The sequence below is a fragment of the Canis lupus genome, chromosome 36 (assembly GCF_003254725.2).
Source record: "Canis lupus dingo isolate Sandy chromosome 36, ASM325472v2, whole genome shotgun sequence".
Classification (NCBI taxonomy): domain Eukaryota; kingdom Metazoa; phylum Chordata; class Mammalia; order Carnivora; family Canidae; genus Canis; species Canis lupus.
The window spans coordinates 1,784,971-1,797,500 of NC_064278.1; the positions used below are offsets into that span (position 1 = coordinate 1,784,971).

The following is a 12,530-nucleotide window of genomic DNA, read 5'->3' on the forward strand; positions in this document are numbered from 1 at the left end:
AGCTCCCTTTGTGCACTTGTTATATAAAGAGGACAATCTTCAGCTTCTTCCTTTGCCAAACAAATTCCTTACCTACACAGATGATGTGATTTCCTTGTCCTCCAATGTATTCAGCTATTAAAATAGAATAGCAAATGTTGGAAATTTACATAGACGCGATCAGCAGTGTTCATTTTTAGAATAGCTAGGATTCCAAATAGAGATGCCGGGGAGCTGCAATCTGCCATTTTTATGTCTGAAAGAAAGGCCTATTCATTCAATGAGTAGAAATGAGAAATCACAGAGCAATCATTTTCTTTAAATGTCCTGGTCAATATAAAACTGTTATGTGCTTTATTTTACGGAAACATGCTCATGAACAACTAAAATCCTTTAGCTTGTGTATTTAGTTATGATATTTTAAGCAAAACTGGTGCAGCTGGAACTCAGAATATTTAATTTAAACAATGAAGATACATCAAACTGTAATCGGTCCTGACAATATTACCAAGAACCCTGAATCATAGTATAGTTGATAAGTATTTTGGGAAACAGAACAATTGGGCCTTGAGCCTAATTTGGCATTTGTCTAAGCCAAATTACTTATAATCCTAGTAACATTTGTGTATTTAGTTCTATTTATCTCTTTAAAATTCAATGTTAGATTTAAATTCCCATGTAGTAAAAACTTTTCCAAGCTCTATTTAAATATACTTACGATATCAACTCATTTTGATTTTGTGTTTTTCTATTTTATTTCTCAGAAAGAACTAGTGGTTTATAAGTTAATTAATTTTTTTTAATTTGGGGAATATAAATAATAGTGAAAGGGAAAATAAGGGAAGGGAGAAGAAATGTGTGGGAAATATCAGAAAGGGAGACAGAACGTAAAGACTGCTAACTCTGGGAAACGAACTAGGGGTGGTAGAAGGGGAGGAGGGCGGGGGGTGGGAGTGAATGGGTGACGGGCACTGGGTGTTATTCTGTATGTTAGTAAATTGAACACCAATAAAAATAAATTAAAAAAATAAGTTAATTAATTAAACATTTACCTTTTAATAAATTCATTTTAAGACATTGAACATAGTATATTACTTTAAGCATGAAGGCTATAGCCATGGTATAGTTTAGAGGCAATAGTTTCTTAAATATGATACCAAAAGCAAAAGGAAAAAAAAGAAAAAATGCAATTTAGTAGTTTCTTTTTTTTTATTTTTTATTTATTTATGATAGTCACAGAGAGAGAGAGAGAGAGAGAGAGAGAAGCAGAGACATAGGCAGAGGGAGAAGCAGGCTCCATGCACCGGGAGCCTGATGTGGGATTCGATCCCGGGTCTCCAGGATCGTGCCCTGGGCCAAAGGCAGGCGCCAATCTGCTGCGCCACCCAGGGATCCCAATTTAGTAGTTTCTTGATAAACATAGGATTGCCATATAATTCAGCCAAATCCATTCTTTAGGAATATATTGTTTCAAGAAAATTGAAAACATAGGCTCATACAGAAAAAAGTACACACACACACACGTATGTGTAATTTAACATTCATAGTACCACTACTCACAACAGTCAAAAAGTGGGAATAACCCAAAGGTCCATCAACTGAGGAATGGAAATACAAAAGGTGGTATATCCATACAATGGAATATTATTTAGCTATAAAAAGGAACGGACTACTAACACATGGAAGAACATGAATGAACCTTGGAAACTATGCTTGTCAAAGGAAGCCAGACAGAAAGACCATATATATTATATGGTTCTACTTACAAAATGTTCAGAATAAGCAACCCATAGAGCCAGAGTCATTTATGGTAGCCAAGGGATGAGAAAAAGTGGAATTTATACTGACTGCTAATAGGTACAAGTTTATTTTGGGATTGATGAAAATATTCTGTAGTTACATGTGATGACAGTTGCACAGTTTTGTTAGTATACTAAAAACTACTGAATTTTACACTTTGAAGTCTGAATTTTATGATACATGAATCCTATTCAAATTTAAAATAAAAGAAAATGAGAAATTTCTGGCTTATTGAATCTTAAAAGAATCCATTTATTATTTTACATTTATTTATTTTATTTTTTTAACTAAGACAGAGCATTTAAGCTCCACGTTATGTCTATTAACACAAAGAAGATAAAGTCAATGGAAAGCAACACTTATCAAGTTTTTATTTTCCTTTAAAGATATCATATTACATTATTAGAAAGAGAAAATTTTGGAACCAGATAAAATTTGTTTGGAATCATGGATTTAGAGTTTGACACCTGGACAAGTCCTCTCACACTACTATTTCTCAATTTTCCCATTTTTAAAAGTTGGAATCTGTATTACTTTCGGGGTTATTTTTAGATATAGAAACAATACATTTAATGATCTTAACATAATGTGCAATACGAAGAAGGTTTAAAAAGTAATTATTTTTCTCACTATTATTATTCCTTATTGTTTTAGTTTTATTATCTCGATATTTTAATGAATGCATTGACTACATCTTTCCTTGGTGGATTAAAATTCTATTATCTGATTTTAGCCACTTACACCGGATTAGTTATAACACAATTGTTTGATACTTAAAGTCGAGGAGGAATATGCCATGTTTCCAGCTTCATTCTCACAAAACAAAAAGGGGCAAAATGAGAAGCAGTAGAAAGCGTTCTACTTCGTGTTTTAATAGAGGTACTTCATACTAGTGAACAAAAATGGTTTGGTGCTGAAGAGATTCTTTTGAAATACTCTATTAAGGTCTCTACCACTGTGTCATATCTCTATCCAGGAGTTTACAGAAGTACACAATTATGATAGGCATTTGATTCCCTGAAACAGCTGCTATAATGCTTATCAAAATGGCAACATCTTCTGTATAGCTTCAATCTCTTTTGACTAGGGGTATGTTTTCTCAAATATCAATAATATTTCCCCCAAATAGATTAGTCAAGACAAAAATGTAGAGATTGCTGAAATGACTCCTAATTACGTAGACTTATTTGTACTGAGATTACAGGCAAGCTGACGTCAGTTCTCACTGCTACTCTGTAGACTTTCATATGACAGTGTGAGGTGCTTTGTGCATACGTGCCGCATCTTAACAAGATCCTAGGAGCCCCGAGGTCCTCTAGAGACTGTAGACAGTTGATGAATGCACAAAACTGTACGCAAAATGCGGGCTTGTTCATTTACTAGAGACACAGGTTGTACTTTTAATCAGGCTATTAAAAAACTTGACACAATCAGTGTAATGCCCTCGTTAATGGCACGTACTTCCTAAGTCTACAACACATATTTGCAACTGTGTTTACCTCTGTACCAGAAGCTCATGGTGAACATTTGACAAAAATTTAAGAAAAGATTGAAATTTTTCCTGGGATGCCTGGGTGGCTCAATGGGTTAAGCATCTGCCTTTGGCTCAGGTCATGGGCCCAGGGTCCCGGGAGCAAGCCCTGTGTGGGGACCCCTGCTCAGCGCGAAGCCTGCTTCTCCCCCTGCCTCTGCCCCACTTGTGCGCGCGCGCACACTTTTCTCTCTCTCAAACAAATGCAATCTTAAGAAAAAGAAAAGAGGGGGTTCCTGGGTGGCGCAGCGGTTTGGCACCTGCCTTTGGCCCAGGGCGCGATCCTGGAGACCCGGGATCGAATCCCACGTCGGGTTCCCTGCATGGAGCCTGCTTCTCCCTCTGCCTGTGTCTCTGCCTCTCTCTCTCTCTCTCTCTGTGTGTGCCTATCATAAATAAATAAAAATTTAAAAAAAGAAAAGAAACTTTTCCTTAGGTAGCCTGCATTTTAAAGATGAACTAGATTCAATACTTATTCAGATTTCATCATAATGTGTAAAGGATATTAGTATCTATGTTTAAATTGTCCATTTGGCGATTCGGCTCTATTCATAAGTAATGCTGGTTTATTTGGTAAGTAAACTACTATATTCATCATAAATGCACTCATAACACTAAACAAAATATTTATGACTTTTTATAAAACTACGACTTTCAAATTTATATTCTGCTAAATGCAGTCTAATGTACATTCCCAGAGGGATTGCTTTAAATGAAGCTGGGTTGCTGGAAAGTTAAGCTTATTAACATCATCCATTTTTATTTCACATTAAGCTACACCAAGTGCATTAATCGAAGGATTGACTCATCACAACTCCGGCAGCTCCTCTGCCTCGTGGGACGGCACTGTGTCTCAAGATCTGGAGAAACGCGTTCTAATGGAGACACCCCAGTGTCCCTTCCTCAAGGGTAGCGCCCCGAACGAGGCCGTGGAAGGAGAGGGAGCCCGAGCATCAAGGAGCATCAGGTCCCCCAAAGGCGCCAGGTGCACGCCCGGGCCGCCGGGAACACGTTTCCACAGACCCGGACGGCAAGTCAGGGAGAAGGCAACAGCCGCTGCGAGGCGGGTGACACACGCAGGTGTGCGTGCCAGCAGCAGGACAGGGGCAGGAGTGACGTCAGTGAGACGTCCAGACAAGGCACGCGGCCGAGGGATCCGCCCCGCAGGCCCCGGAGCCGGCTGGGCGTCACGCGCACTGCAGGTGCCTGTGGCAGCTCGGGGTCCTGCAGGGCCGGGGAGCCGTAGGGCCACCCAGGGATGACGCGGCCGCGGGGAGAGCGAGGCCTGAGCTCCGGGAGCGGATTCCCCCCGGCGCCCTACCAGGCACCCAGAGACCCCTGACGCCCGGAGCACTGCGCTGGAGCCCTGCTTGGGTGACCCTGCGGCGGCAGCAGCACGTGCCGGCCCCGGGGCCTCACCCTCGGGGGGCGGGGCTGGGCGGGGCGGGGGGGCGCCCAGAGCTCCCCGGTGACTCTGGGGCCAGGGCCTACGGACGGCCCGGCGCCCCCGGGGAGCCCCGCCCCAGGCCCCCGGGCCGAAGGCCTAGCGAAGCCCGGGGCGCCGGCGGACAAGCTCCCCCTGCCGCTGCAGCAGAAACGTCGAGGTTAGGCACGCGGGGACGGTTAGGGACCCTGTACTGCGCCTGCGCCTGCGCCTGCGCGGGGCCGGGCTGGTGGGCGCCACGCAGAGCCCCGCGTGGGGCGGGCGGGCCGCGCCGTCATCCCCCAGGACGGCCTTCCTGAGCCGCTGCCCCCGCTGCCCTCCTCGGTTGGTGACGTGCTCCGTCACGCGGGACTGCGCGACCTCCGTCAGTGGATGCGCTGACCATCGCTCTTCTCTTTTGGAAAAATATAGGAACAGTTACATTAACACGATCATGAAGCGACATATTGCTACAAGAATTGTCTGAAACCATGAAACACTAGCCAATGACGTCACGTGCTCACAGAGCTCACGAAGTAAAGAGCCACGTCGCGGGAAGCGTGCTGGGCCCGTCGGAGGTGCGCGCCCGGGCTCGGGGTTCCCGGACCAGGTGCGGGCGTCACGGGTCTCCGGGGCCCGCCCAGGGGCTGCGGCCGCAGGACCTCGGGTCCCTCAGCGCCAGGACCGCCCCCGCCCCCGCCCCCCCACCTCCGCGCCCGGCCCCGCGGCTGGGCTCGACCCCAGGGCTGCCGGGAGGACCGGGCCTCGCCGCGTGACCTGGGGCGGGGGGCGGCTCCGAGGCCAGGGACGCACCGGCACGCGCACGGCCACTGCCCGGGGCTGGGCGAGGCGGCGCGGGGCGGGGGCGGGGTGCGCGGGGGGGGGGCGAGGGCGGGGGGATGTTCCAGGGCCACCGCGCTGCAGGTGCAGCCTTCCGCTGAGTGTTTTCAGGTGGGAACATTCTGGAGACGGGTGGCGGTGATGGCGGGACAGCCTTGCGAATCTACCTGGAGCCCCAGAACCACACATGTAAAAGTGATTAAAATGGTAAGTTTTATGTCATATATATATTTTACCAAGATAAAAAATGACAACTAATAACAATTAGGTTTTTTAAAAAAAGAGAAAGCGAGGAGGAGGGAGATACACTTGCTCTGCAGTATTGGAAGGAGAACTTGCCCACGGAGTTCCACACTTTAGATAAACTATGAACGGAAGAAGCGGGCAAGGAGCCAGCTAGCGAGGAGCTAACAGGTATCAGAAAATAGTAAAATCAATTACTCAGTCTCACAAACTTATAAAGTCTGAAACTTAAATTAAATGTTTTAATTACATATTTCAAGCTACCGAATCCTCATGTGTAAAACTACCTTCCATATCAAGGAACATTTTTCAATGATGTGTCACAAAGCCCCTGGGGAGATGAAAATTTCCTCCAGCCTAGAGAACTGAGACAGGCGTGGTCACAACCAAGGATCCGGCAGTGATAAATCTTGTAAGATTTAATATTAACAGTTTTAATCCAAACGTTAGAAAACATGAAGCTAGGTATTTTGGAGAACGTGTGTCAAGTAATAACACTGAAACAGTTACAGCAGTTGTCAATCACCAGTAGAATCTTCACCCTATATTCTCCTCTAAGTACACTCTGCACCGTTTAAATAGGGAAAAGTTCATAGCCCTAGACACAGCCATCACACATAAGCAGTTCTTTTGTAATGAAAAGTTATTAACACTTGAAAAAGAAATTCTTATGACATGATTTTATCATTTAACTTTGGTGAATTTTTATTCTGACCAGGTCAGTCTCCATACCTTAGTAGATATCCTTGGCACTCTTAGTTTGGAGACCTATAAACTACATCATAGAAAAACGTTAAAAATTCAAAAAAAGAAAATATTAATTCAAGATTGTCTTATAAACATTTATTTTAAAAATAAATCTAAGATATCATGATGATTTTTGAGGTTCATTGATTATAAATAACGTATTCAATCTCTAGTTGGCCATAATTTCTTGGTAATTAGTGTACATCTTTGGGAAAATCCAACTCCAGACCTGAGGGAGAGAGCCCAGGAAAGAAGCAACTTGGAAGTGGAGTGTCCTCCCCTTGGTTGGATTCAGGCCTAACTGGAGAGGATTGGCTGTGGTCGCTGTAGGGCCACCAGACTCAGAGCTGGACACTGTCACTAGGAAAGCAGAAAGCAGCCCTCCGGGAAATAGTGTTTGCCCAAAGGGCGGTGATCATTACGCCAGCCAGAGCTTGCTGCCCGGGGCCTTGCATCCCGGGCGGTGACTGCAGGGTAGCACCAGCCAAGGTCCTCGCAGCGGAGAGGCAGCGCACTGGTAGCTGTCACAAATTTTTTCTTTAAGCATTTTGGGAGCTATCCTATTCTTTCACATCTCAGGTAATTTTTGTAGGAAATTTAGAGGCTCTAGTTCTAGAGGTAATAATAATAATGACTGTTAGGTGGGGGCGCCTCGGTGGCTCGGTCAGTTAAGCACCATGATTTGGGCTTAGGTCATGGTCTCAGGGTCCTAGGACTGAGCCCCACATAGGGCTCTGAGCTCAGCGGGGAGTCGGCTTCAGATTCCTTCTCTCCCTCTGCCGCTCCCCCCAACTCTCTCTTTCTCTCCATTTTTCTTTCTCTCAAATAAATAAGGGGTGCTAGGGTAGCTCAGCTCATTAGACATCTAAGTCTTAATTTGGGGTCAGGTCATGATCGCAGGCTTATGAGATTGAGCCCTATGTCAGGCTCTGTGCTCAGTAGGGAGTCTGCTTGAGATTTTCTCTCTCCTTCTCCCTCTGCCCCTACACCTCACTCTCTCTCTTCTTCTCTCTTCAAAATAAATAAATAAATCATTACTCAGTCAATCAATCAATTTTAAAAAAACAAAACAAAACAAAACAAAACACAATTACTATTAGGTAAAATAACCTGGCTCTATATCCCTCCAATGGGGAGTTTGAATTTCAAATGGAGAATTCTCATCTGCCTTTTTTCTTCTTTAGTCCTAATTAATGTTTTGCTTTTCCATATTCTGATACAGAAGAAAAATGATGATGCAAAAAGCAAATAGCTCTTCCCACAAAGCTGGGTCTCTTCAAATTCAGTTGATTTCTATTTACTCATTCATTAATGAATAGTGATGTTTGCTATGTGGCTCTGTTGAGTCTGGCACTGTGCTGGGTAATAGGGAAGAAAGAGGAGAAAAATCTTCCCTCAAGGACTTTATTGTTGTGGCAAAAACCTTTCTCCAGGAGGTTGAGTGGGAGAAGATTCTTTCTTTAGGTTTCTTGGCTGCTTTGCCCTGCTATATGTCAGGGTAGCACTTGGAAATAAATATTTCAAAAGCTAATTATTTTTTCTTTCTGAAGAGAGGAAGGAAACAGACAAAAGTAGAAGGGTGGTGATTATGAAAAAAAAAGTGGGGAGCGCCTGGGTGGCTCATTCAGTGGAGTGTCCAACTCTTGGTTTCAGCTCAGGATGAGATCTCAGGGTCATGAGATGGAGCCCTGCAGTGAGCTCTGTGAGAACCTGCTTGAGTTTCTCCCCCTGCCTCTTCCCTTGCTCTCCTTCTCTCTCTCTCTCTCTTTCTCCCCAAAATGAATAAATAAATCTCAAAGAGAGAGAGAGAGAGAGAGAATTCCAATGTGCTATTTCAAGACTGACTAAGACCAAGAAACAGATTTAACAATTGTGAAGTTGAAATTATTTTTATAGTTTTATAGGAATTAAGTAATTTTAGACATTTTAATTTGTGTGTTTTCTTCTGAAAGTTTTAAAACTTTTTTTTTTTTTTATAACTGTCAAAATGAATCTAAAGGTAAAAGTAGCTAGCTCAAGATCACTCTGGTCTATTCCAGTAGCCCAATATGAAGGAGGAAGTAGACAGAGTCACAGAAATAAAGATACAAGCAAAGCATGATTGTTATGATGAAGAAATCTAAGTGATATTATGAGAGTAAAATGCAAACCCGGGCCCAGTTTGGATGATGAGAAAAATATTTCCTGGAGTGGTCTCTAAACTGCAATGCGCTTGAGAGTAAGTGAGGCAAAGCCATGGATGGGTCAGCTGGCGATGGAGACGATTCTGGGAATAAGAAATGGCTAGTTGGGGGTAAAAGTACTTTCTGGATAGAAATGTTAACTTGTAAATTTCTTTTCTCTATTAATGTGCATTCTTCTGTCATAAAAGCACAATCTCCACAGAGGATAATCTCAGTCAGTGCACAGTTAGTGTAAGAAGGCAGAGTTTCTCAGCTGTACAGCTTTACTATTTTTCATCTTAATCCTCCTTACATATACAATTTAGTTTCTCTTCAAGTATACGTGTGGTTTAAGTCTGAGAAACTTGAAACTGAATTTCTCCCACAGCAAATTAGATTTAAAATGCAATAACAGTCTGTTTTCTTCACACTATGCATATATTATTTCTAATTCTTTAACCATATTCTGTTTTTCTATATTACATGCCAAATAGAGACTCAATTAGAGGAGTTTCAATTTTTATTTTTGAAATGAAAAATTATTTTTCTACGAGGCACTCTATTCCATTATCCTATTCTATTTTCTTCAGGCAATTATTATTAGACAAATATATTTGGTGTAATAATTTTTGTTTGTCACCTGCCTCCCAACATTAGAACATAAGATCCCCTAAAGCAGATAATCTCCAGTCTGGTTGACCGTTGACGCCCATCACTGAAGTCCTGGCTCAATAAACATCTGTTAAAATAAAGAATAAATGAATGAATGAGTGATATGTTGGCAAATATGGATAGGACATGAAAGACCTAGGTGTTATTATTACCCTGGGAATAGGTTAGGTAATAATTTGGTATGTATGAACAAGTGAGACTTATTTCCAGCCCTCCTGCAAACATATAAATATATAATTATATTGCAAATTTTTATCTTTTCATTTAAATAACTGCTTAGATCTTTAAAGAGTTATTTACAATCATTTTAAAAAGACAGAAACAGAAGGGGCTAAAAGTTGTAAAAGAGACTGGGGTGGAAATACTGACCATATGATTACAAAAGTAAAACATAGCAGATGTCTTTCTAATTGACGTTAGAAAAGAAAACCTGATAAATGAAGCAACTGGTAAATTCATTTGTCCATTCCAATCTATTTCTTCTGAGAAGCAACAACAATACTGTAATCTGATGTCACAGGGAAGTCATTATACTAAGAGGTTGGAGTTCAAAATTAAAAAATAAATAATTCCAGGTGTTGTTAGACAATGACTTTTATTAAGTCGACATGTTCCATTTATTTTTATGGCTTAAAAATGGCATGAACTCAAATATAAAGCAAATCCCATGAAACAATTATGACAGAATTTTACTAGAAGTAACAGGAAGTGGAAGATTCTGTGACTCTTTTAAAACAAACACCAAATATTACACATAGTTGAATAACAACATTGAACATCATTCAAATTGAAAATTTTTTTTTTTAAAGATTTTATTTATCTATTCATGAGAGACACACAGAGAGGCAGAGACACAGGCAGAGGGAGAGGCAGGCTCCATGCAGGGATCCCGAGGCGGGACTCGATCCAAGACCCCGGGGGTCATGCCCTGAGCCAAAAGCAGACGCTCAACCACTGAGCCACCCAGGTGCCCCTAAACTGAAAACTTTTATATGCATTCTTTTGTATTCATCTGTAAAACTTTGAGGTTAAATAATATGACATAAACATTTGAGCAATATCTCATTTCCTTCTCATCTCGTCAAGAATGTAAATATATGGGAGTTCTTACCTTAGTAAAGATGAATGGAAAGGATACTAAATTTGGAGGGTTTCTGGATCTTTTATATTGATCTTTCCGGAAATAAATATTGAATGTTTATTTTTTCCTTTTTTCCTTTTTTGAGAATTTCCCAGAAAATAAATTGGCAAGATAAATTTGTGTCTTAGAAAATGCAGCCTAAATACAGTTTTATTCATTCATATATCAATTTTTAAAACATAAATTCCTGATGTTTTATAAAAACTTACAAATACCGAACAAAAATAAGGTATCAAAAATATTTCCCACTTTAAGCAGCTCAGGTGCCCTTGATGAATGGATAAAGATGTGCTATTGCTAACTAACTAGAATTTAAATAAAAACTCAAAGAACAAAATATATTATATATATATATGTATATATATATACACACACATATATATATATATATATATATATATATATATACACAATGGAATCTTATTCAGCTGTACAAAAGAATGAAATCTTGCCATTTGCAGCAACATGGATGGAGCTAGAAAGTATAATGCTAAGTGAAATAAATCAGTCAGACAAAGACAAATACTGTATGATTTCACTCATGTAGAATTTAAGAAACAAAACATACAAGCAAAGAGAAAAAAAAGAGAGACTCACGCAAATCAAGAGACAGACTCTTAATTATAGAAAAGAAACAGATTACCGGAGGGGTGAGGGATGGGGGCCTGGGGAGATAGGTGATGGGGATTAAGGAGTGCACGTCTGGTGATGTATGGATGTGTAGAATCACTATATTGTACACTTGAAACTAATGTAACACTATATGTTAACTAATGGAATTAAAATAAAAACTTAAAATGATGTTTCCCACTTTGGTTCATTATTAAACCTAACCAAAATTGAAATTATATTTACCAAAAAAACCACATCACTTTACTCTGATTAACAAATAATCAATTTAATTTTTGATTCATCTACTTTTTAGGGAAAATGATTAAATTTCCAAACATATTTCATATCATAAGGAATTATTTATGAAAGATAATTTCTGTAACACTGAATACTAACAAGTTACAGTATTTACTTTGCCTTAGAATCTTACTGTTGACAAGCTCTGAATAAGGCTAAAATTTATTAAAATATCAAATAAACTATTATATTCAGTAATATTTGAAAATACGCCTGGATACGTACACCTTGAAATTCTAATTCTATTTCTTCACCACCGTATTGCATTTTAATGTGTGAATATACACGTTTTTTAGTCATGTGTATGACTTCTCTACAAAGGCCTATCTGCTCATTGTCATAGATGTAGCCTCTTTGTATCTCCGCTAATGGGAGATCAAATTTATAAAAAGAATGTCATCTAAACTGATTTTATTCTTTAAGCTGGATATCTGTACTCCAACTCATCAACTAAGTACACATATGTAAACATTACATACATTATATATTACATATAAGTTACAAATATAGGGATCCCTGGGTGGGGCAGCGGTTTAGCAGCTGCCTTTGGCCCAGGGCGCGATCCTGGAGACCCGGGATCGAATCCCACGTCGGGCTCCCGGTGCATGGAGCCTGCTTCTCCCTCTGCCTATGTCTCTGCCCCATTCTCTCTCTCTCTCTGTGTGTGACTATCATTAATAAATTTTAAAAAGTTAAAAAAAGTTACAAATATATTACATATACTTAAATATACGATTGTCTTGGACGGCAAAACTAGTAGTCATATATTCTACCTCCAAATAAAGGTAACTGTGTGTATCATGCATTTTGTTAAGGAGTGACACAGGCTTCCTTCTATCGCTCATTTCCTTTCTTAAAACTAGATCAAGATGAACAGTCATGAAGCAAAAGGGAGGAGGAAGTAAGTGCAGCCAAACATACATTGTAACTCTCACCGTCAACTCCTTTGGGTCATAATATTTTCAAAAAGAAAAATGTGAACCAAAGTCTGCAAAATTGTGTCAACTATAGACTGCTCCAGAATTCACAATTTTGTAAATGACTGGTTAGTTGCTTAGTGGAAACACTGGAAATAACATCTAA

At 40.6% G+C, this 12,530-nt stretch overlaps 1 protein-coding gene across 1 annotated transcript in view; it reads left to right on the forward strand.

Moving 5' to 3' along the window:
- The first annotated feature begins 5,714 nt into the window (after positions 1 to 5,714).
- LOC125754412 (uncharacterized) overlaps positions 5,715 to 12,530 on the forward strand; it is a 41,146-nt gene continuing 34,330 nt past the window's right edge. Inside the window, exons 1-2 of the mRNA XM_049106124.1 lie at positions 5,715 to 5,780; positions 6,894 to 7,080. Of these exons, the coding sequence (XP_048962081.1) occupies positions 5,715 to 5,780; positions 6,894 to 7,080 (253 nt within the window). The remainder of the gene's footprint in view (positions 5,781 to 6,893; positions 7,081 to 12,530) is intronic.